The sequence below is a fragment of the Zootoca vivipara genome, chromosome 15 (genome assembly GCF_963506605.1).
Source record: "Zootoca vivipara chromosome 15, rZooViv1.1, whole genome shotgun sequence".
In the NCBI taxonomy this organism is placed as follows: domain Eukaryota; kingdom Metazoa; phylum Chordata; class Lepidosauria; order Squamata; family Lacertidae; genus Zootoca; species Zootoca vivipara.
Genome location: NC_083290.1, coordinates 13289666 through 13312136, shown reverse-complemented (window position 1 = coordinate 13312136; position 22471 = coordinate 13289666). Strand labels below are relative to the sequence as shown.

At 44.4% G+C, this 22471-nt stretch overlaps 2 protein-coding genes across 3 annotated transcripts in view; one reads left to right on the top strand and one right to left on the bottom strand.

The window, feature by feature from the left end:
• Positions 1–440: 440 nt before the first annotated feature.
• Positions 441–17315, top strand: NUP88 (nucleoporin 88). The gene is made up of 17 exons (XM_035138819.2): positions 441–848; positions 2091–2260; positions 3297–3422; positions 4430–4516; positions 4640–4816; positions 5243–5429; positions 6804–6954; positions 7394–7492; positions 8183–8273; positions 9652–9753; positions 10178–10336; positions 11614–11739; positions 12997–13062; positions 15056–15136; positions 16091–16217; positions 16435–16553; positions 17111–17315. The coding sequence occupies exons 1-17, from the start codon at positions 582–584 to the stop codon at positions 17172–17174; spliced, it is 2199 nt and encodes a 732-aa protein (XP_034994710.2). The 5' UTR covers positions 441–581; the 3' UTR covers positions 17175–17315.
• Positions 17316–17838: 523 nt separating this feature from the next.
• RABEP1 (rabaptin, RAB GTPase binding effector protein 1) overlaps positions 17839–22471 on the bottom strand; it is a 52789-nt gene continuing 48156 nt past the window's right edge. Inside the window, exon 19 of one of the 2 annotated variants that reach the window (XM_035138815.2) lies at positions 17839–22276. In XM_035138815.2, the coding sequence (XP_034994706.2) occupies positions 22175–22276 (102 nt within the window). In that variant the 3' untranslated portion in view covers positions 17839–22174. The remainder of the gene's footprint in view (positions 22277–22471) is intronic. The other variant, XM_035138816.2, reaches the window with a different exon arrangement.

Sequence of the window (22471 nt, the reverse complement as noted above, 5' to 3'; positions counted from 1 at the left end):
AAAGAAAGAAAGAAAGAAAGAAAGAAAGAAAGAAAGAAAGAAAGAAAGAAAGAAATATTAGTAAAGGAGAACGTTTGGAGTGATAAGACACATGATTGTAGCATTCCCTATCTCTATGTGTAACAAACACAATATTCTCAAAAAAACTAAAAATATAGTAAATTAATAGATGAAATCCCGGAGATCCTTCCCCGCTTTTTTCGCCCCGCCTAGCCAATAAAAATATTGCCAAAAATACTGCCAAGATTTGAACGGGCGGGATGTTCTTTCGACGTAAGCAGTCCTCACTTCCACCCCAGGATAATGAGTGTGTCTATGGGAAACCCCCAAGCTCCGCGCGGTTTTCACGTCTAACCTTTTCGCAAGTCTACGGTCCAGAGACCAATTGCGTGAGCAGGCCGCGGTGCACCCTGGGGCTTGTACTTCCCTCGCTCCCTCCCGTGGCGAAGTTGCCCGCTGGGCTTAACCATCTTTACCGGTCCGCCGAGACGCCGACGTCACCGGCCGCGGTGCATTCTGGGGCTCGTAGTCCCGCACTCCTAAGGCGGCGAGGCCCCAACCGGCTTCATCTACCGGGGACGATGGCGGCGGCGGCCGTGGCGCCGGGCTTGGGAGAGCGCTGGTGGGCGGAGCTGCCTCACCACGCCGTGCTGTGCCGCTTGCGGGAGCAGGCCGACAAGGAGGCCGGGCCAGAGCCGGGGCCCGAGTCGTCGCGCCCGTCCCTCCCGCGGGACCTGTTGTTCGGCCTTGGAGGGGAGCTCTTCCTGTGGGACGGCGAGCGCGCCGCCTTCTACGCCCTCAGCCTGAGGGGCCTGGGCGACGAGCCCGGCAGGCTGGGCCAGTACCAGGTGCGGCCTTTCGCCCCGATAGGGCTCGGCCCTCATGGGGTGGCTAACCTGTGTTTGGGGCGCCCCCGCTTCGGGATTCAAGGTGGTGGTGACTCACCTGTGGAAAGCCCCTCTATATACAGGTGAAACTCAGAAAATTAGAATATCGTCGAAAAGTTCATTTATTTCAGTAATGCAACTTATTATTTTTCTTTTAATTATTACAAATGCTTGCTTTTGGAAATTCCACAGTAATAAAACAAATAATTACAATTATACAAAAATAAACTGCTATTACATTTCATTAATTACATTCCATTTATAATTGACCCACCTAACGACAAATAATTACAATTACAACAAATAAAGGCTTGACATATCTTGCTTTGCATGTCATGCATCTATCTCATAAATTGGTTTCACTTTTTAAGTTGCATTACTGAAAAAAATGCAATTTTTGACGATATTCTAATTTTCCGAGTTTCACCTGTAGGACTATATGCTTGGATTATCAGTAGCGATAATAATTAATTGCTTATTGCTTTCATATCCCGCCTTTTTTCTCCCAAGGAGCTCAGGGTGGCATACATGCTTCCCAAATTAACCCTACCACCACACACACACAACAACAACAACCCTGTGAGGTGGGTTTGGCTGAGAGGCAGTGACTGACCCCTAAGGTCACACCCAGTGAGTTTTGTGGCTGAGCAGGGATTTGAACGCAGGTCCATGGGCATAGCCAGAATTTTTGGGAGGGGGCAGGTCTTTTGTTAGGGGGGCAGAACCTCAGTTAAGCTATGTATTTTTATTGATCTTTATTGATTTGGGGGGGGCGGCTATGCCCAGGTCTCTGATGTTCTATTCTAGATAACTATTACACTGCAGCTGCGTTTTAATTTGATGTCCAAGCATTGGGAGAGAATGCGTGAAGGAACACGACTGCTGGTTTCTCCAAGCTTCTGTCCAAGGCAGACCTTGTGGATTTAGTGGTCTCTTGTCTTAGAAGAACAGTACAGTAGTGGCTACCAGTGCCTTACATGAAGCATAAGAGTAATATAGGTAGTCTCCTTCGCTCCGCATCCATATCAGATCATGCCTGAAAGAGTGAGCACAGATGAAATGCTAGGAAGCAACAGGTGCAGTTTGCTTGCAGCCAAATGTGTAATTGAGTGACACAAACACACTTTGCACTAGATTTTAACATTTTGTTCTGCACAAAGTTCAAATATTTAAGCGTTAACCGATTGCCGCTTTGATTTCCAGACCCTGCTCTGCATAAATTCACCCTTTTTTGAGGTGTATCAAACTGCACTGAGTCCTACACAGGAGCATGTAGCTCTGATAGGAACAAAAGGCCTGATGGTGCTGGAGTTACCTAAACGCTGGGGAAAGAACTCTGAGTTTGAAGGTGGAAAACCAGTGGTTAATTGTAGGTATGTAGGCTCTCCATTTCTCGTAATTGCTTTGCAGCTCTAGAACTAGGGACTGTTGCTACTTCATTATCATCTGGGTCTGTAAAGAAAGCAGTTTTGAGTACATTGTGTCAATCTCATTTGATGACTGTTTTTATTGAAGTTCTCAGGCATTATATTTGGAGGGACTTTGTTTCAGCTGCATACATTCTGCTATAGAGAGGCAGTCTCTTTTCAAACTTTTTTAGAAGGGTGGCTGAGGTGCTTTATGGTGCAGTGTTAGGATACAGCGGGCATCCCCAAACTGCGGCCTTCCAGATGTTTTGGCCTACAACTCCCATGATCCCTAGCTAACAGGACCAGTGGTCAGGGATGATGGGAATTGTAGTCCAAAACATCTGGAGGGCCGAAGTTTGGGGATGCCTGGGATACAGGCTTTGTAGGCCTGAGGTTCTAGGTTCAGTTCCTTGCTTTTCCATTAAAAGTGATTGCTTTTGAGCAAAGCTCTGAAGCAGTCCATTTTGCTGGTGGCACATTTGCTTTGCTGTATCAGGTGGAGGCTAAGGCAGCTTTTCTTTGCAATGGAAGTAGTACCATCCATCTGTCAAATTGCTCACAGATAACATTTGACAGATCACTGCGAGGCTGGAGAAAAGAGTAAAGGCTGTTGGATTTCTCCCCACTGTGGAAGAAACAGGAGAGGACATTGCGCAGAGAACTCACAGCCTGGCAATCTGCATTATTTGCTAGTATCAGTGACCTCTATGTGCACTTCACTAAATATGAGAGGATAGGTCCCTGCCTCATGGAGCTTACAATCTATAAACAGAAAAAGGGAGACAAGGGACAATGAGAGGCAAATGAAGGCAATGGTAAACAAGGAATGGATACGTGAATATTTCAGATATATGTACTTGAACATAGTTATAGCACTAGGAGATAGAGGCTAGGGGACTGTGCCAAAGAATGGGTTTTGAAGAGAGAGCTTCACAAATACATTATTGGGAGGCGATTCTGGGCATAAGCAGGGTCATGATGGAGACCTGTCTTCTTGCAGCACCATCCCTATTGCTGAAAGGTTCTTCACTAGTTCACCATCCCTGACCCTGAAGCATTCCGCCTGGTACCCCAGTGAGACACTGGACCCTCACATTGTGCTCTTAACATCTGACAACACAATAAGGTAACTTTATTGCTCTGAATGTTTTGCTTTTGAGCATGCTTTGAGAAATCCAAGGAGCCTGGTTTCCCTGACCGTTTAAAAAGGTGGTGCTGGTATCCAATATATATATATTAGTCATCCTTTTTTATATATAAAATTTAGTGGAATATAGTGGTGAAGAGTGTAAGCCACAGGCTTTAAGTTTTCTGGTTCAAATCTTTGCTCAGCCGCAGACTCACTCAATGATCTTGGGCAATCTTTCTCTCTCTTACTTCAGCTGCCTTGTTGACTTTAGGGGAGAGTAATAAAAGGTCTGAAATATTTTCTGTGTACTGCACATGCTAGATCATTGTTCTGTTGCATGCCCCTCCCCCTGAAAAATCTCTGAGCAGTGAGAGCCTCCAAGGGGTTCCAGTGCTTCCCTGGGTTTGGTTCCCTTGCAGTCAAGGTCAATGGAGACTGGTGTCTTTTTGAGATATGGTTTTATAAAAAAATCATATGTACAATCTGAGCATCAAATGGAGGGGCTCACAGCATTATCCTAGGAGCTTTTCCAGCTAATTAGCAGAGTACAAATGCTTTTGGAGGCTAATGTAGTCTCCTTTAAATATTTATTTGGTGGGGTTACTTGGAACCACATGCTTATAGACCCACAGAGCAATTGTTTAAGCAATACTTATTACAGTTTTCTCCCACTCTTCTTCCAAGGAACTCAGGGTAGTGTGTATGGTCTGTCCTTTTTATTTAATCCTCATAGCAACCCTGTGAAGTAGATATGTCAGACCTGGAGGGAGTGACTAGGCCAGGACTACCCAGCAAGGCTAAGGGCTAAGCAGGGCTTTGAACTGTGTCTGACCCCAGGGCAGCTCTGCAGCTGAAGTGATACTGCACCAGCTTCTGCCAGTGTAATAATGTTGGGCGCAGTACTGAAAATTGTAAAGGTATTCAGCTAATAGAGGTTGGGTTTACAGAAGCTATTATGTGGGATGTGCTGCTTGTTTTTAAAAATGTCATATTTTGCTTTTAAGGATTTACAGCCTGAATTCACCCCAGACACCCGTGAAAGTGATTCATCTTTCAGAAGCTGATGAGGAGACTCTGAGGCTCAATAAGGGGTGAGGTCTGACGCTTCCCTCTTAGTTGCCCCTACAAGCACACCCCAGTGGCCACTTTTTGTTGGGCAAACTGAATGTGTGCCGAGAACTGCTACAAACTCAACTGACTGCTCCCTCCCTTAGGAGAGCCTACACAGCATTGATAGGAGAAACGGCAGTAGCATTCGACTTTGGGCCCCTGGCAGCAGTCCCCAAGAACATTGCTGGGCAGCGAGAGAAGGAGGAAGTGCTAGCGTATCCTCTCTACATCTTGTATGAAAATGGGGAGACTTTTCTGACCTACATTAGTCTTCTGCACAGGTAAAGGTCTAACCCAGATTCATGATCCCCCTTTCACCTTCATTTTTTTGCACTGGGCAGTGCTTGACTAGACCTCATAGATGGCTGGGCGGTAGGAGGGTAATGATTTGAACACCAAAACACTTGCTCCTAGTTCAACTCTGAATGGAAATCCAGGGTTCAGGAATCCTGTATTATCTCCTTGTATGGTTAAGGTGGTTTGCTTGGTGTCTGATTAGCATACCCTAGCCTTTCTGCTCCGAGGCTGGCAAGGTCAGTTTGGTGTCTTGGCTGGCTGCAAAACTACTGTTCCAGGTATTTGGCCATGGCTTGCTTGGAGTTTTTTTGAGGGTGGCGGCAGCAGCAGCAAACTGTCCTAGAAGTTTGGGCTCTTCCCAGTAGGCTTTCTTTGATTCCCCCCCCTTTTCCCCTTTTTCTTTTTTGTAGCAGTGGAAACCTTGGTCGGCTCTTGGGCCCACTGCCAATGCATCCTGCAGCTGAAGACAACTACGGGTACGACGCTTGTGCGGTTCTCTGCCTTTCATGCATTCCCAACATCTTGGTGATTGCCACAGAGTCAGGGCTACTTTATCACTGCGTGGTGCTGGAGGGAGAAGAAGATGATGAACAGATGGTATGTTTGCCTGTTACTACTTGGAGTTTTCAGGAGAGCTTCCCCACCACCACCCCGTTATATGAGGAGGGACTGTAGTATTTTGCATTCAAAAGGTCCCACACTCAAACTGGCTTTTCCAGTGAAAAGGACTGGGTAGCAAGTCCAGAGATCACAGAGAGCTGCTGCCTGTCCTAATATTGGGCAAGATATACCCGTGGACTTGGTGTAAGGTTGTTTTAAAGTGTATCCCCATCCTGGGTGTTCATTTTTCGCTTGCTATCTTTGCAGTCCTCCCCTTTTTTGTGACAGGTTTTTCACATTATGACGTGTGCTTACTGAGCATGTGACCAATAGCGCAGTGCTGTTACACATTCTTATCCTTTTTCTAAATTTATCTGTTGTACTGATATCCCACTTTTCCTCCAAGGAGCTCAAGGTGGCATATGTGACATTCTCTCCCTCTCCAGCAATCTGTTCCCACAGAAGCATGATGGCCCTCTGCCCAGCTGATGGTTTGCACTTCCTAAGCCCTAAAACTGTGGCTCATCTTAAGTACGGAAGTTGGTTTTGTTTTCCCCGATCAACGTCTTTGTCTCTGCAGCCATAAACAATATTGGAGGTTCTGCAAGGGGGTTGCACCCAACTCAGTTGTATCCAGAGTAGACTCAGTTAAATGAGTGGACCTAAGATAGTCATACATGCTATTCATAGTAGCCACCGTGGTATAGTAGTTAGAGTGTCAAATTAGGACCCGGGAGAGACCAAGGTTCAAGTTCCCACTCAGCCATGTAGCTCACTGGGTGGTCTTGGGCCAGTCACTGCCTCTTGAGTCGCTACCTCACAGGGTTCTTGTGGGGGTTAATTGAGGAGGGGGAGAGCCATGTACACCATCTTTAACTCCTTGGAGAAAAAGATGAGGTATACCGGTAAATGCAGTAAGTAATACTCAATCCCTTGGGAATTAATGGACATGACTAAATACAGACAGGTGTCTTATATTTCATATTCCTCTTGTATTGAGGAGCTATTTTAAAAACCCTGTGCATCTCAGAAATGCACAATATTGATCTGCATTTGGACCTTAAAAGCACAAACACACAAAAGAGTAAGAAGTAGATATTGTTCCCCCCGCCCCACCAGCTCACTAGGAGACAATTGAGGGTTCTCTATTTATATTTCTTTATTATTTGTACTTACAGCCCACACTTCATCAAATGCTGGGTTTCCCAATTAAAATACATGCAATGTGTGATTAAAATAATAAACAAAAACCCAATTTTTGACCTTTTTTTGTAGTGGGGGAGGGAGGTGCTTCTTAAGTGAATTTAATCTCGTGAGCTATTATCTCAAGGGAAGACAAATTTAGAAGTGTTAACCAAATCATCCCTACAGTCTGTCAAATCCTGGGATTCAAGAACTGACCTCATTCCGTCGCTCTACGTGTTCGAATGTGTTGAACTGGAGCTTGCACTGAAACTGGCTTCAAGAGAAGGGGAGGAACCCCTGGAGTCGGACTTCTCCTGCCCAATCAAGTTGCATAGAGGTAGGAGCACAAGTCAGTTACCTCTCTTGCTTTCCCCTTGCTCTGCTCACTTGGCATCCAATTAAAGCGGACTTGCAGGTAAATACAAAAATTAATAAATGCCAGGCTATCTGTTCCTTGATTTGCACATAGCTTTATGTCACAGGATAGCATCACCCAGCTGGCCCAGCAAGCTGTTTACTGTCTCTTCCTGCAGCTCCCAGTGGTCTGAATTGTTTTGCCATCTTGAGGCAGCCCACAAGCATTGCTCATCAATAAATGAGAGGGTGGCAACAATGTGGGTCATTGCTGGGAGTTCATAGAACTGCTTTATATAAACAGGTTCAGCACAGTTCCATTTTCACGCAGTTCCACGTTGCCGCTATCATATGTGGACTAAAACCTTTCCGTGTCTTTGTTGGCTCTCCATGAATGCGTAAATGTCTCACTTGCATTTCAGATCCCAAATGTCCCTCTCGATATCACTGTACACATGACGCTGGGGTGCACAGCATTGGAGTCACCTGGATCAACAAACTTCAAAAGTTCCTTGACTCAGGTAGTAGTGAAACCTTTCTGCCTTGGAATGTTGCATTCCTAAGCCTTGTTTCTCACAGATGCAACTTGTCTTGAGTAGTGTGCATGTGGAAAGGTGGGATATACATAAAGTGGACATTGGTACAGCATAGTGAGACATCTGAATCTGGCAGACCATAGTTTACCTCCAACTAGAACTGAAAATCTGCTTCAAACTGTAGTTTCCAATTCAGATTTGGAGGTAAACTAAGATTTGACTGAGTCAGAAATAATGAAGGGCATCAGAGCACGTGCAGAGAGGAGGGAGAGCCAGAGCCTAAGGCATGACACTCATAACACAGCCATGGTATGAACTGAACACATATATTGCTGGCACAACCCATTCAAAAATGTGATCCAAAACTGGTAGGGCCAAAGCAGACTTGTCAGTATCTGCATCCTCCCAGTGGTCAGGACCACTTCCTTTTCTCTTTCTCCACCTTCCAATGGGCTGCCAGGAAAGGGACAGATGGCTTTTGCCAGAGATCTGAAATGATCACTTGCATCTTCTGTTACTCAGTCCAGTTTGGCTCCCCCTACCAATCCCCTTTCCCCTCCAGATCCCCCCTCCCCCACATGACATTTGGCTAGGAGTTCTGATTTCCTCAATTACTGTTCTGTGGAGTGATAGGTGTGACTCCCCAGTAACCTGCATGTTTACTTGCTTTCTCAGATGAAGAAGACAAGGACCATTTGCAAGAACTTGGAGCAGAACAGAAATGCATCGTAGAGCACATCCTTTGCACAAAACCTCTGCCATGCAGGTAAGAGTCTACTTCCCAAATTCATATTCTTCTTGCAGCTGCTTACAACTGGAGAATCCAGGCCGGGAACAGTTATACACAACTCAGTTTCTGAAAAATCATCAAGCATTGAATGGTGTAGTTTGTGTTAAGATTCAGATGAGCAAGCAGGGTGGACAGGGAAGGAGAACTGTGTTTGTGTCTCTCTGTGGTGAAGACAAAAGCTCTTGACCATTTTGGGGGTGCCCTTTTTTCTTGGTCTGGGTAAGGATGTTGGCTGGAAAAAGACCTTTTTTGGAGAACATGAGAGAACAAGGCATGAATGCTTATTCTGGGGATACGCAGGAGACCTTCAGTGAGCAAAAGGTTAAGCCCCATCTCCCAGAGATGGGCAGGGAGATGTAATGAAACAGAAAGCTTTTCTGATGTGAGACACACTCAGCACTTCCTTAGTGAGTACTCTCAGAACCTTGTGTAGATCCCAGGTTGGAAACATCTGCATTGCAGGTGGGTTCAACAGAGAAGGAGGCCTTCTTAACTAGCAAGACATGCATGGATGGGCCAGTGGAAATTTCAGCTTTCTTCTAGTAAATGTGACAGACACACGCCTTTGAACTGGTTTTTCAAGGTGTTGGAACAGAGCCCCAGTTGAGGCTGCTGTACTGCAGTAAAGGCAGCACATCGGTGATACTGGTGGAAAACTGAAACACAGAATCATAAAATTGTAGAGTTGGAAGGGACCCCGAGGATCATATCATCCAACCCCCTGCAATACAGGAATATGCCGTTGTCCGATACGGGGATCAAGCCTGCAGCCTTGGCATTATCAACACCGCACTTTAACCAACCGAACTATCCAGGCATTTCTGCCTGCTGTGACATTTCAAGACCTGCCTAGTGGTCTTATATAGATGTGATGGGTAGAATCTCTGCAAGACACCAGCATAGGGTCCACTGCAGCTCCTAGATATTTAAAGACTTATAAATCTTGCATTCAACCTCCAGATGAAGAGCCAGAGCCAAATTGGGTCCAAATATAGGAATAGGGCCTAAATAGATGATATTGAGCTGGAGGAATTATCTCTGGTAATTATAGATCTGAGAACAACGGTGGGGATGACCCCTACTCTTGCTCAGTTTTTGCAGAAGACTGACCAGGAGAGACACTAAGCATCAAAAAGCCTAGGAAACCAAATCAGTATGCGGTTTTAAACGTGGCTACAGTGAAGGAAGAATCTGATAAGAGGCCCTTAAAAGATTTGCTATATTCTTTTAAGATTCTGCAGTGGATTCTTTGTTGTGTTAGTCTGAAGACAGCAAGTAGCTCCTGCTCTTCTGTTGTTGAGGTTACCAATGTTTTCTGGGATAGTTTGACATTTTTTCTGTTCTGTTCCTTCAGCCGAGCAGCCTCAATTATAGGGTTTTGGATCGTCTCAGACATTCTGGGTCCCACAATGGTCTGCATCACCAGGAGCTACGAATGTGTCACCAAACCTCTTCTGTACGTACTGGGCCATATTTACCTATTTAATGCTGAAATATGCTGGGCATACTTCCAGGGACACAGTATATTTCCCTTATATAGTTGCTAGGAGTCCTGAATTGCCTAGGTAACTCCTTCAAGATTCCATGGCACCAGGCTCTGCTGGCCTTGAATTCATGACTGTTGGTTCTCCTGGTAATCCCTGACATACCCCTTCATTATCTTGATTGGGACACTTGCTTTTCCCTTATTCCTAACTAGGCTTGTGTTAATAATTCTCTGAAGTTTCTTATCCAGCATTTCATGCCTGCTCTTTGCAAAGGTCTGCAAAAGCTCTGGGGGCAGGGGGTAAAATAATTAAAAATCTCTAAAGAACTTCATGAAAGCAAGTGGGGAGTGTCTTTGGAAATGCCTAACTGATGCCTGACACTTGTATTGACAGTTCTGCCATCCACCCAGCATGCCCTCCACTTCTGTGCACCAAGCAAGATTCTCCGGTTACAGCCTCTCCTCTCCGCATCCTGGCTGAATCGCAAGATTCCTTTGAGCGACACATCCGCAATATCCTGGATCGCAATTCTGCTAACCCTCTGCTATTGAAGTATGAAATCTTTCTGGAGGCAAAAGGCTTTTGTCATCTTTTCCCCCATCTTCCCCGTGTCCCCAAAAGGCAAATGCACACATTGGCCTTGGGTGTTGTTCGGAAGAGGGAGTTCCATCATCTGGTATTCTCAGCTCCTTTACTTTCCCTCTGACAGGGTTCACCCTTCTCATTGCTATAATCCTGCATAAGGTCTACACTTGCTGTTCCACCACCTCCATCTTCAGGATGGACTTATGCACAGTGGTCTTTTGTTCTGACTGATCTAAGCTCCTCTTCTACCACACGTGACAGCTCTTGCAACTTCACTGGTGCCACCATAAATCTCTTGCTGCTCTTTCCGCACCAGCATATCCTGCTGCTCAGTCATGGCACAGTCGCTTTGGGGTTCTGGCTGGGTTGCTAGGCTCATGGGACATGAATATAGCAGGGTGGGTGGGCTACAGCGATGAGCCTCTCTTTTACTATATTATTAACTAAAAGGGAAGGATGGCATAGGAGATGAGGAAAGTCAGCAGTGAACTTCTGAAGTGTCTCTGGGCATTTTAAATAGATTGGCTGTCTGGTGTGTTGATGAGCATCCGACTCGAGGGCTTTATCAAATGTGATTTGATTGTAATGTCCTTATCTGAGCTGAACCCTCAGTTTGAGGCCAGTTAGAAATCTTACCTAAATAACTGGACCCCTCTCCAGTTCAGGCTTCTTGATGCACACAGCCTTAGGGCATATGGTGTCAGAAGCATTTGTATGGCAAAGCATCCTGGGATGGCCCAGTCGGTAGAGCATGAGACTTAGTATCAGGGTCGTAGGTTCAAGCCCCACATTTGGCAAGAGAATCCTACAGCGCAGGGGGTTGAACTAGATGACCCTCGGATCCCTTCCATATAATTCTATGATTCTAAATGCTCTTTATCAGAGCATGTAACGTAGTTTTCCATGTATAAAACAAGCTTTTTTTCTTTGAAAATTAGGTTAAATATTAGGGGGCATCTTATTCACAGATAGTGCACAGGGGGTATGTGGGATTGTTTGCTGCTGGGAGCCGGAGATTGTCAGTGGCTATTGGTTGTGTTATTTGTGGCTGTGGCAATTATGCGGGTGATTGGCGGCTTTAGCAATGCATGTGAGTTGCAGCGCAGGGCAGGCGGGTGAGCGATGTTTGGCAAACTCCCTCTAAAAAAAGGTCAACAACTCTAGGCCACCCCACCCCCCAAAAAGCTCAACAACTCTGGGCAATATGGTATAATGGCAAAGACGGTGTTGTGTTTGTCTTCCAGGTCTGCAGATAAAGAAGTTTCCCCTCCCCCCGAAGAATGCCTTCAGCTTCTCAGCAGAGCCACTCAAGTGTTCAGGGAGGAATACATTCTGAAACAGGACTTGGCCCGAGAGGAGATCCAGCGAAGGTAAAATGGGCCCTTCGCTTCTAAATCCTTGCTCTTCTTCCTTCCTGTTGCAGCAACAATTGACCATTTTCTGATCCTGAGCCTGCAAACTATTATCTGCCAACTTCATCAGATGTAATACAATAGGGACGAGAATCTTTAGCAAATAGCTTTCCTACCCTTGGGAATTATTTACATTTTTTCTGAAGAACATCTTCCTGATTTGTTTTATCATTGGGCTAATCGAAAGAGTGGCATAAATGGGTGGAAATCCCTGCCTTGTTTGTCCCCAATCCTTGCTCTAGAGCAGTGGTTCCCAACAGGTGGTCCGGGGACCCCCAGGGGTCCGCGAGCTATGCCAGAGGGGTCCGCAAGATGCTATTAGAATAAAAAATATATTAAATATATTTCGTATGATAACAGATTTTTTGTTTTGGCCGCTTCCTGCATGAGCAGAGTCTAGCGCAAAACTAGAATTAGATGAGGCAGTAGTTCTGCTGTATGCCGTTAGGTGGCGCTTTACAAACACTACTGTTTTGCAAAGAGGCAGCGCGCGCATTCTACTAACGCTCACCTCCCCAAGATGCTTTGTGCGCGTCGGCTTCATTTGTGCGCTACTGCGCAGGTACCCTGTCTTCTCCATTCCCCTCCCTCCTCCCTGGACTCTTATAAAAAGACTCTTAATTTGGCTCTCACTTTTTAATTTTAGGATTAGGAATTAATGGGGGTCCTTGTCACAATAGCGGCTCGATGAGGGGTCCTCGAGAAAATTTTGTTGGGAACCCCTGCTCTAGAGGAAAGACAATCGGTGGCAATGTTTGGCTTAATTACAAAAGCCTTCTGCAAGCTGTCAGTTCTGTCCTCTGGCAAAGGAGAGGAGGGTGCGTCCTCTGGCAAAGGAGAGGAGGGTCCAGCAGCCCTCTGGATTGGGGTGGGGAAAGGGGTTGGCCTGCCCACCAGAGACTGCAGCCCCTAACAGGGAATGTGCCCCCCCCCCCCCCGGAAAAAGGTTGCCCACCTCTTTTCTGCAGCTAGGTCGTCATCCTCCCCCTTTCTCTTGTTTTCGGAACAGAGCAGTTAATAGCACAATTTCCCTTTCTATAGTATGTGTGTTTTTAAATGCCCCCCTTCTTGGTTAGCCCCCTTGTTCCTCATAATTTATTTTTCTCATTGAACAATGGGTTAGAGGTGTAGGGGAGAGCAGAAAGGCAAGCCAGGCAGACAAGTTGCGTCAAAAAAACTAACTGTTTGGCCATCCCTTCAACCCTTGCTCCCCAGAGTGAAATTGCTTCGGGAGCAGAAAAAGAAGCAGCTGGAAGATCTTGCCTACTGTCGAGAGGAAAGGTGAGGCGACTGTCTCTTTGCCTTTTAAGCTCGCTTGGCTGGTAGTTTAAAAGAACTGGGTCACCCCATGGGAGCAGCTCAGAGCCTTGCATGTCAAAAATCTCTGGTTCAACCCCATCCATCACTAGCGAATAATGATTGTGGGTATTAGGGCCGGGAAGCCCTCCTGTGCAAGACCTTGAAGAGCTGCTACCAGCCAGAGTAGGCATCACTGAGCCTAGATGATCTGGCCTGGTAGTGCAAGGTACTTTTCAGAGCATCCTTTCCAGAGACGTCCACCAAGCTCCAATATTAGATACAAGCATTTCACCCCAGGTTGAAACCTGAAGAGAGCTGCTAGGATTTGCTGATTTTGTTACTCTTCTTTTCAATGTGATTTAGTCCCCGCTATGTGTTCCTGTTCTAATAACAGTTTAATTCATTAGTGATATTTTAGTGTAAGCTTGTTTTAAAGAAATGTGTTTCTAATAACTGTCTGGGGTATCCACTAGACTTCTGCCACTTGACTGCTTTTCATTACGCAACTTTTAAGAATATAAGAAGAGTCCTGTACCTAAATTGGGCCCAGAGCAGCACTAGAACATGATATTCTCCTGCTCTTTATTTTATTTTTTATTTTAAAAAACCACCCTACTAGCTAAAAGTTGCTGGCATTGCTCAGGGATTCTTAGAAATCAAAAGATGCTGGTATTTATAAATGGATAATGTAATTTGTAATTTCTAGGGCTCTTGATGCCACCTCCCAACATCCAATTATATCTAAAAAGAGACAAAAACATCCTCCGCCATCTCAGGAACTACCATGCCAGATCTGGAAATGTTAACCAGTGTTTGGATCCAGGGTTGTCATAGCCCAACTTGGTTAAAGTCCAGATTGGCCTGATTTGATATGGGATTCAAGCTTTCACTAAATCCAGTGCGCAACCCCTTTAATTTTCTGTCAGATTTGGTTAAAATCCAAATGGCACCTGACAGTATCCAAACCTAGACAAAAACCCACTCTGCCTCAAGAACCATCATGCCAAACTGGGCAACGATGCCATCAGAGATTTCCCAATTGACAGAGGTAGGAACAGTTTGTACTGCTATCTTGATTCAAAATGACAGCTGACTGTATCCAATGGAAACTGGCTCCTTGGCTTCAGGCACTGTTGTACCAAGTTTGGCAAAGACATCTTAAGAATGCCTAGAGAACATACAGTTGGACAGACCACTTTCCAAAACATATAGTAGGCTAGAAAAAGTTTGTGGCTTTTATTTGCTTCTGGCTGTATTTTAAAACATGTCTCAAACAACATCAGTTGGCATTCTCTTTTAATGGGTCATAGCAGTTATCAGTGGGTAGTGCTGCTGGAATTTCCTGGACATTACTGGGATTTCAGTGGTGGAAGTTTTGAGGTTTGATGTTCAGTGGGGAACTTCAGTTATACAGGGACATGATTCAACTGCTATCGGTTGTCTTATTTCACTCTACTCATAAAATCTCTACTTCCACATCTATCCCAAATATAAGGGTATGCAAGAAAATTCTCTGCTTATTTGTTTGAGAAAGTCTCATTTGCTTTGCTATGAGTTTCTTTCCCCATTGATGTCTATGGGAGACCCAGCTGCTCTTCTACTGCCTGCCATTTCTGTTTTCCATCCAGTTGGCATGAAAATGCATTCCATGTCGATAACAGACCTGTCAAGTTCAGACAAAGACACTCCCATTATGAGCCATTTTTAAAAGGTGCACACAAAGCACACCCCCAGCTAAGTTACAGTAACTGGTGTCCGGGTTTTGGACGAGAGTCAAAATTTCCTAAAAACTCCCTTGCAGCCTCATGTGGACATGGCAGCTGCTGTTGGGAGACATGGAAAGGGTGCAAAATATACACACTGCCATTTAGAACTGCTTTGTTTCATAAGAAACAACAAATAGACCCCGCTTGTTCTGTTTTATGAGACAAATGTGCACCACACTCCCAGAATAACATTTCCTCTTCGCCCAAAGGAAAAAATTGCGGGAGATGGCAGAGCGTTTAGCTGACAAGTACGAGGAAGCCAAAGAGAAGCAGGAAGACATTGTGAACAGGTAAAAGGGCACTCTCTTCACAAGGCTCTCTTGCTGGGGGCTGGAGCAAGAAAATGCCCATGCCTGTCTGATGCCAAGTATGCCTTGGGCTTGTGCTGAAGCCTTGTCCTTAAGATGTACACACCCTTTAGAATTGCTGGGCCTGAATTAATGATAAAGAAAGCCAGGTTGTGGAGAGGCATTTCAGCTGAACAGCATGCAGCTTGGCAGCCAGCTGAACTAAACCTACAACTTAAGCTGCTGCTAACAACTTCGTGCAAGTTTATTCACTGACTAAAGCCTTTAAACCAGTGTTTAAAATGGCAGAGATGCGCCCAAACAATGCTGTTGTCTTTGGAAGGGCAAGCTGTTTGGAATTGGCATTATCTAGCCAAACGTACACCCCCTGATGTGTGCCTGAGTGGTCTCAGTGTATTAACCGAGCGAGAATAGGTAAGCAACACAGTTGCAAGTGGATTGTGTGAAGTTAATTGGTCTCATTCTTCCTGAAAAGCAGTTGACAGAAGCCAACTTAATAAAGGAGGGTTGGGAGCGTTTTACAAGTTGGGGAACCACAATTAATGTGCATAATTTTGCATAACGATTAGAAAATGGGTGGTGTGTAGTTTGTATATGCAGTTTAATACTTGGTTGGGAGCCGCCCAGCCAAATGGGCGGAGTATAAATAATGAATTATTATTTGTCTTTGGACCTGCTTGGGAATAATTGTCAACCAATATATAGCTTTGATGGCAACTTTCAGCGTTTTGAAAATAAGGACTGAATTTGTCTTTAGGAAATTATTTTTGTAGTGTAGGGTGACAGTCCCCTCTTCTGCTCCTGCTTAATTAGCACTTGACAGTGTAAGTTTGTCTCGGTTCTAAAAGCAGAATTGGCTGCTGGTTTTATCTTGTTCTAGTCTGTGACTGCATAATAAAAAGATTGATTGACTGACACTGTCTTTGTGGGCTGAAGGATGAAGAAGGTCCTGCGTAACTTCCACTCTCAGCTGCCTGTCTTGTCAGATAGTGAAAAGGACATGAAGAAGGAACTACAGACAATCCAAGAACAACTGCGGCACTTGGGAAATGCTATCCGGCAAGTAAGTGTGGATGTGCATTGTTTTTATAACGTTTGGCTGTTTTTGTATTATGCTTAGGGAATATCAAGTGATCTAAAAAGCCTTTAAAAATAAACAAGTAGAAGTGGAGGGTGGGAGCTAGAGGCACTGCGCATAAAGCTGGAAGGCAGTACCCGAAACACTTTCTCAAGGGTTTTTGAAGCATCTGTCTCTTGTGCTATTTATTGCTTGCCTTTAGGTTAAAATGAAAAAGGATTATCAGCAGAGGAAAATGGAGAAGGGGACCAGTCCGCGGAAGCCTAGCATCAACCTTAACACTTATCAGAGGAAATGCATCCAAGCAGTTCTGAAAGAGGAGTAAGTGGGTGCTTGCACTTTGAAACACTTGGCAAATGAACAATGAGCGAGTCAAGAGGCCCCACCTCTTGGCTGCTGAGTAGTTGTGCTGCTGCTGTACTTTGAAGCAGTAATGTTGAGGGGTTGTACACGTGGGGTAAGAGGGTGCTGAAGTAAGAGGGTCTCACCAGAATTGGCACTGTCAGCTGTGAAAGACACACCTGCTCAAACATTCCCCTTATCACCCGATTTGAACCTCCTGCTTCACTCTTCCAATTGTTGCGCTGCTTGTTTCGTTACACATTTTAAGTGCAGTTGTTTCCGTGCTTAGATTAAATTGTTGTTGTGCGTGTTAATTGTATTTTTGGCACTTGGTTTTATACTGGCAAACTGCCTAGAAGCAGTATATAAATTAATAAATGCTTGTTTGCTGGTGTAGCCGCTTGCAGTAGTGATGGTGAAAACCCCACCCGGGAAAGTTGTGTGTTGCACTCTGTTTTTCATGCCTTGTCTGCTCTGAATGGCTGAAGTCACTGAAGTGCTCTCTCTCTCTCTCTCTCTCTCTCTCTCTGATGCAGGGGAGAACGCATCCAGGCGATGGTAAAACAGATAAATGATGTCAGAAACCATGTGACCTTTTAGAGCTGTCATGGTGTACAGCAAACTTGTGAAACATGAAGGGAACACAAACTGCCTTTCTCCTACTTTATACGTTGGTTCCTTGTGTTATTTTTTTATATATATATAAAACATATCTGTTGTGAATAAATACTTTTTTTGAAAGCTCGTCTCACTTCTAAATCGAGGCTTAGACTATTTGGTATGATGTACTGCTGTTTCTTCTCCAGAAGGCAAAACACAGGAAGAATCCTGCCAACAGATCTTGGGCATAATCACCAGGAAGTTCTGGTTGTTTCTATGAGCAGTTGTGCAGCAGAACTTCCCAGACGGTGCTTCATATTAATTATTGGTGATATCATTGTTAACGAGAAGAAAATTAATTCAAGAGGCACATTAGTTTTAACCTACCACCAGCCATTGGAAGTATCCCCAGGAAGCAAATGCGTGTGGGTCTGGAATCAGCAATATGCTGATTTTCACATAATTGAGGCTTGCTTTTTGCTACTGCTGATTAGAATCATAGAATCATAGAGTTGGAAGAGACCACAAGGGCCATCCAGTCCAACCCCCTGCCAAGCAGGAAACACCATCAAAGCATTCCTGACAGATTGCTGTCAAGCCTCCGCTTAAAGACCTCCAAAGAAGGAGACTCCACCACACTCCTTGGCAGCAAATTCCACTGTCAAACAGCTCTTACTGTCAGGAAGTTCTTCCTAATGTTTAGGTGGAATCTTCTTTCTTGTAGCTTGAATCCATTGCTCCTTGTCTGCTTCTCTGGAGCAGCAGAAAACAACCTTTCACCCTCTTCTATATATTATATTCAGTTGTTTGTATATGGAGCCTCTTCCTTCAGTCCATACCATCACTGCCTCAGTGCTACTCTGAAAGTCTCTCTACAGAATTGATTAATACCCCACACGCCAAAGGAGAAAGCACAAGCACGGTTTTACCCCTAGATATTGCAGGTGCCAGATTAAGGTCAGTGCTGCTCATGTATTCAAGGTTTTTTTTGCAGCATTCACATAACATAACAGCAAAATGTCAGCCCATGTTTTCTCGTGATTTAATTCAAGTCTGCCCCTTGTCCAATAAGTAAAAAACCATGTTGCCAATTACCCATTTGCAAATTACGCTCCTACCCTACCCCATATATTTTTAAAGAAAATTTATACCTTACGTACTAGAACAGAAAACCTCTAAGTGCCTTTCTAGTTCTTACTGTATTTATAGAAATCTAATGTGCCATCGAATCTACTGCACACAATTTTCAAGAACATTGAAACTAAAAAACTATTTGCTGGTGGCATCAAATTTAATGCGCACCCTAATTTTTGCGACATAATTTGGCTAAAAAACATGTGCATTACATTTGAGTAAATACAGTAATTTGCCCTCCCTGCAACCTGCAGCTCAGTTCTGAGCATAAAAGCAAGTCAGAACTTGCCATGATGTCATAAGGATGATTTAACACAGGATAATAATGGAAACAAATCCTTAGGCTCAGTGATGAACAGAACATTAGATTGGTCCCCTACTATGACCATTTTGAGGAAAGCGTCACAGATCTCTTTCTAGCCTCATGACCTAACATTCACCAGGGCAGAAAGGAAGTATGAGAAGGATCACAAAATACTTTTTACCTCCTTTAATTTGAAACACTTCTTAAGGATACACCTTCAAATACAGTTAACAAATGGTTACATTTCTGAATTTGGTAGACAGGAGAATTTTACATCCACAGTTTCACAGGACACCAGAGGCTTGGTTCATTGGAATGTATTATTCCAGACACACTCATTTGGAATTTAAAGGCTTAACTAATTTTTTAAGGGACTGTATTCATAGATGACTTGCCTGCCTCCTACCCTTATCCTTATCCAAACCATGCTTTAAGAGGTTGTATAGCAATGGCACAGGAGTCAAGTAAAGAAGATGTTAACAGGTTAGACATGCTGCAAGAACTTATTTTGCACATATTAAGACTGTACAAGTATACAGAACAGAGCTAAAACTTGCAGGCTTTTTCTCTTAAATTCTGCACACAGCCCCATTCTCAAGAGTTACTGTATTATATTCCCTGTTTGTAGTAGCTAAGGCTCAGTGCGTAACCCTGAAAGCCAATGGTAGAAATTAAGCAATCCTTTACAGCAAGAGAGCCAGGACCTAAGGTCAGATGGGCGCAACTTTCCCTTTTAAAAAAGAGGGGGGAGCTTAATTATAGAAGAAATTATGTCCACAATTAAATTGCTTACTTTCACTGAGGATTTCCCGGCATTGAACAAAATTATTTTCCCTTTTCTAAATTATTTGGACGGCTTCTTTAATTCATCCTGTGTGTATCTTGGGTTCTAGGTTCGAGAATTTCTGCATTACACCGTCAATCTTCTGTTAATTTAGTTACAACTATGAAAGTTTTAAAATCTAGTACTGCTGATCTGTTCCCCTGTCCTCAGGAGCTGAAAACATACTTCCCCTGTTGTCTCTGAAGCCATACTAGGCATCTGGATGGAAAAACTCGGTTAATCAAGAACCTGACCTCACAAAGTACTGCTCTTCAATGCATAAGCTGTAGTGGGTTCAGTAATGGTCTTATTATGCTACTCTACATGCTATATAGTAATCTTCCTATTTAACCAGTTTCTAACCACTTTAAGACAACTAGTTAAATAAAACTGACTGTTGTGGGTGCTTTTCCAAAGGTGGCTCACCAGAGAAGGTGGCAATGTTGAAATGGCAGGAGCAAAACAGGGAGAGTTAGCCTCAGGCATGCTTGAAGAAAGAGGAAAACCTCCCCTGCAGCTTCTAGGACCGAATTAACGATCCAAAGAAACTTGTCAATGCAAGACTAGGTTCTTCTCTCCCAATCCTACTGGTTGCAAATGTTCCTCGCAGCTGGAGGCACCCCAACCTTGCCATTTCTTTACTGCTGCAGTATTCCACCCCTCACATAAACACACACACACACACACACTGGATTCCAGCAAGTGTTTTCTGATTATGTAGCAATTACGTGGGTGGAACCACACTGAGCAAGAGACTCCCATAGGAGATCGCTTCCAGCACAACAGAAACCTGCAGAACAGCCAAAGTGACTGATTACTTCTGGCCCCAAGTGGTTAAGTCTGGACTGGGACCCTTGGCAGGAGCGGGGTAGGGGCGAGGAACTGTGGTAATTCCTCCTCTTACACTGATAAAATATGAAGCGGAATTTCAGATCACTAGTTGTTTGGGAAATAATCAGGTAATGGTGAACATGATTATATTAAGGACCATGCTAGGCTCATTCCAATCTTTAGAAAATCAGCTTCATGGAGCAATGGCTGGGCTTTTGGTAGCAGGAATAGAAAGGGAAAAGGGCTGCTGTTTGCACCCAAAGCACCTCCCTGTTGAAGGCAAAGGCTAGGAATGCAAGGGAGCTGCAGCTCATGGCTACAGCACACCCTGCCCATTTCACACAACCCTTCTTCTAAGATGCACTTTCTAGGAAGTTATACGCTCTTACTGGAAATGCAGGGAATCATGGTTGAGAGAAATCAAAAATACTTTTGATACATTTGATCCTGTAAATAAGGTTTATTTCATGGTGGGTCTGCCTCAAAGCCCGTTTCTTCCAAATTCTGCAGTACATTCCGCCCCTGCCTTCAAGCTCAAATGGTTGGATGCAGAGGGCAAATGAGTTGCATGGAGGTCCCACTGATTTACAACGGGGCCAGAGCATGATCAGCTTCCAACCCAAAGTCCACAGCACGGGGAGTCTGCATCTAAAGGGGCATATCCAAGAATGATTCCATTGAAGCTTAACCGCCACTTCAGAATCTATTTTAAACGAGCGGCATATTTTACAGCTTCTAAATTTGTGAGTCTGAAAAGCACCTGCTCCACTTGGCGGTGCCTTGAAATCGACATGTTTGTTTTATTAAAGAGTCATAAAAAACCCTAATTCCATCCTCTGTTCTTTGTATTCAGATTAAATACCCCCCAAAACACACACACACACACACACACACACACACACACACACACACACACACACACACTTTGTGGGGAGGAATTGTGGGATATAGCTCCCTTCCATTGCTAAAAGGAGTGCATAAATGAAAAGATCCTAAATTTCAGCTCAACTAGGGCAGGATATCTTTGCCTGCCACCTGAAAAATAGGCAACACAAAAAGTGTTGTTTTCAACCTGCTCCTGCAGCCATTCCAGGGTGCATTTGCCACCCATTCTCTTGCCCCAACAATCTGGAGGCCGAGGCTTTTTATTTCTAGTGGTCATTTTCCTCCAAAGGCCAAGTCCTCTCTTTCGACAACTTCAGAGCCTTCTCATCTACACTGCCCCTCACCCCGTCCCCCGGACATCCTGTCCCATCACACTTTTCAACCGCAATTGGTCTCCTCCGGCACAACATACGAGATACAATTTGTGCACCGAGCTCAAAAACCCCAAATCCAGTGTCCTGCAGATAAATTCATATTTTAATATAAAATATTCATACAGCATGCTAGACTGGCATCTGCCTAGCCTGCCGTGCTCTCACACTCAATACCCTTGGTAGCCCTTCAGTCTTCATTGGGGCGGAGTTCAACAGCTTCACTCCAAAATATGGTTTGGGGAGAAGGGGAGATTTGATTTGCAGAACTACCTTCACCACAATATTTTGTTTTTAATGGGAAGAGGTGAGAGAAAGAAGAGAGCCAAATTCCAGAGGAGGGGTGGAGGTGAGAGAGGGTGGTTATTTTGACAAGTCCAGCCCCCACTAAAGCCCCCCCCCCCAAAGCATCTTGCTCATCTCTCCATCTGACACTTTTCTGCGCCCAACACAAAGCCATCTCTCCCTTCCAGAAACACAGCCTGGATCATTGTCCCCCTGTGCCATCTTCTGCTTCTTTCAGTTAAGAGTTAAATAATAATTATTAAATGTTTTGCTATAAAGATGAGGGTTTTTCTTTAAAAAAAAAACCTGAAACAAACACAAAACAAAACAAAAATTTTGTAGCCTTAGAGCCCTGCTATGGAGGGTGTCATGTTTCAGGCAGTTGATTAATGTCTGTCAGTTTTGTGTCGTTGAGGATCACACGGATTCTCTCCAGGGAATCTGCCTGCCGGATCCGTTCCAATTGGACCTGGGGGGGAAATGATTTGGTTCATTATATCCAGGTTCCCAGACCTTAGATCAGTTTTTCATACTGCAAACTGCTATGAAAAACCCATCAGCCCATATGGATTGTTTTCTGTTGGGCTGCTAAAGCTGATTAATAGGTGGGAAACATTTGTAATGAATGCGAGCACATTTTAATCAGAGGGGAAGAAATTAAAAG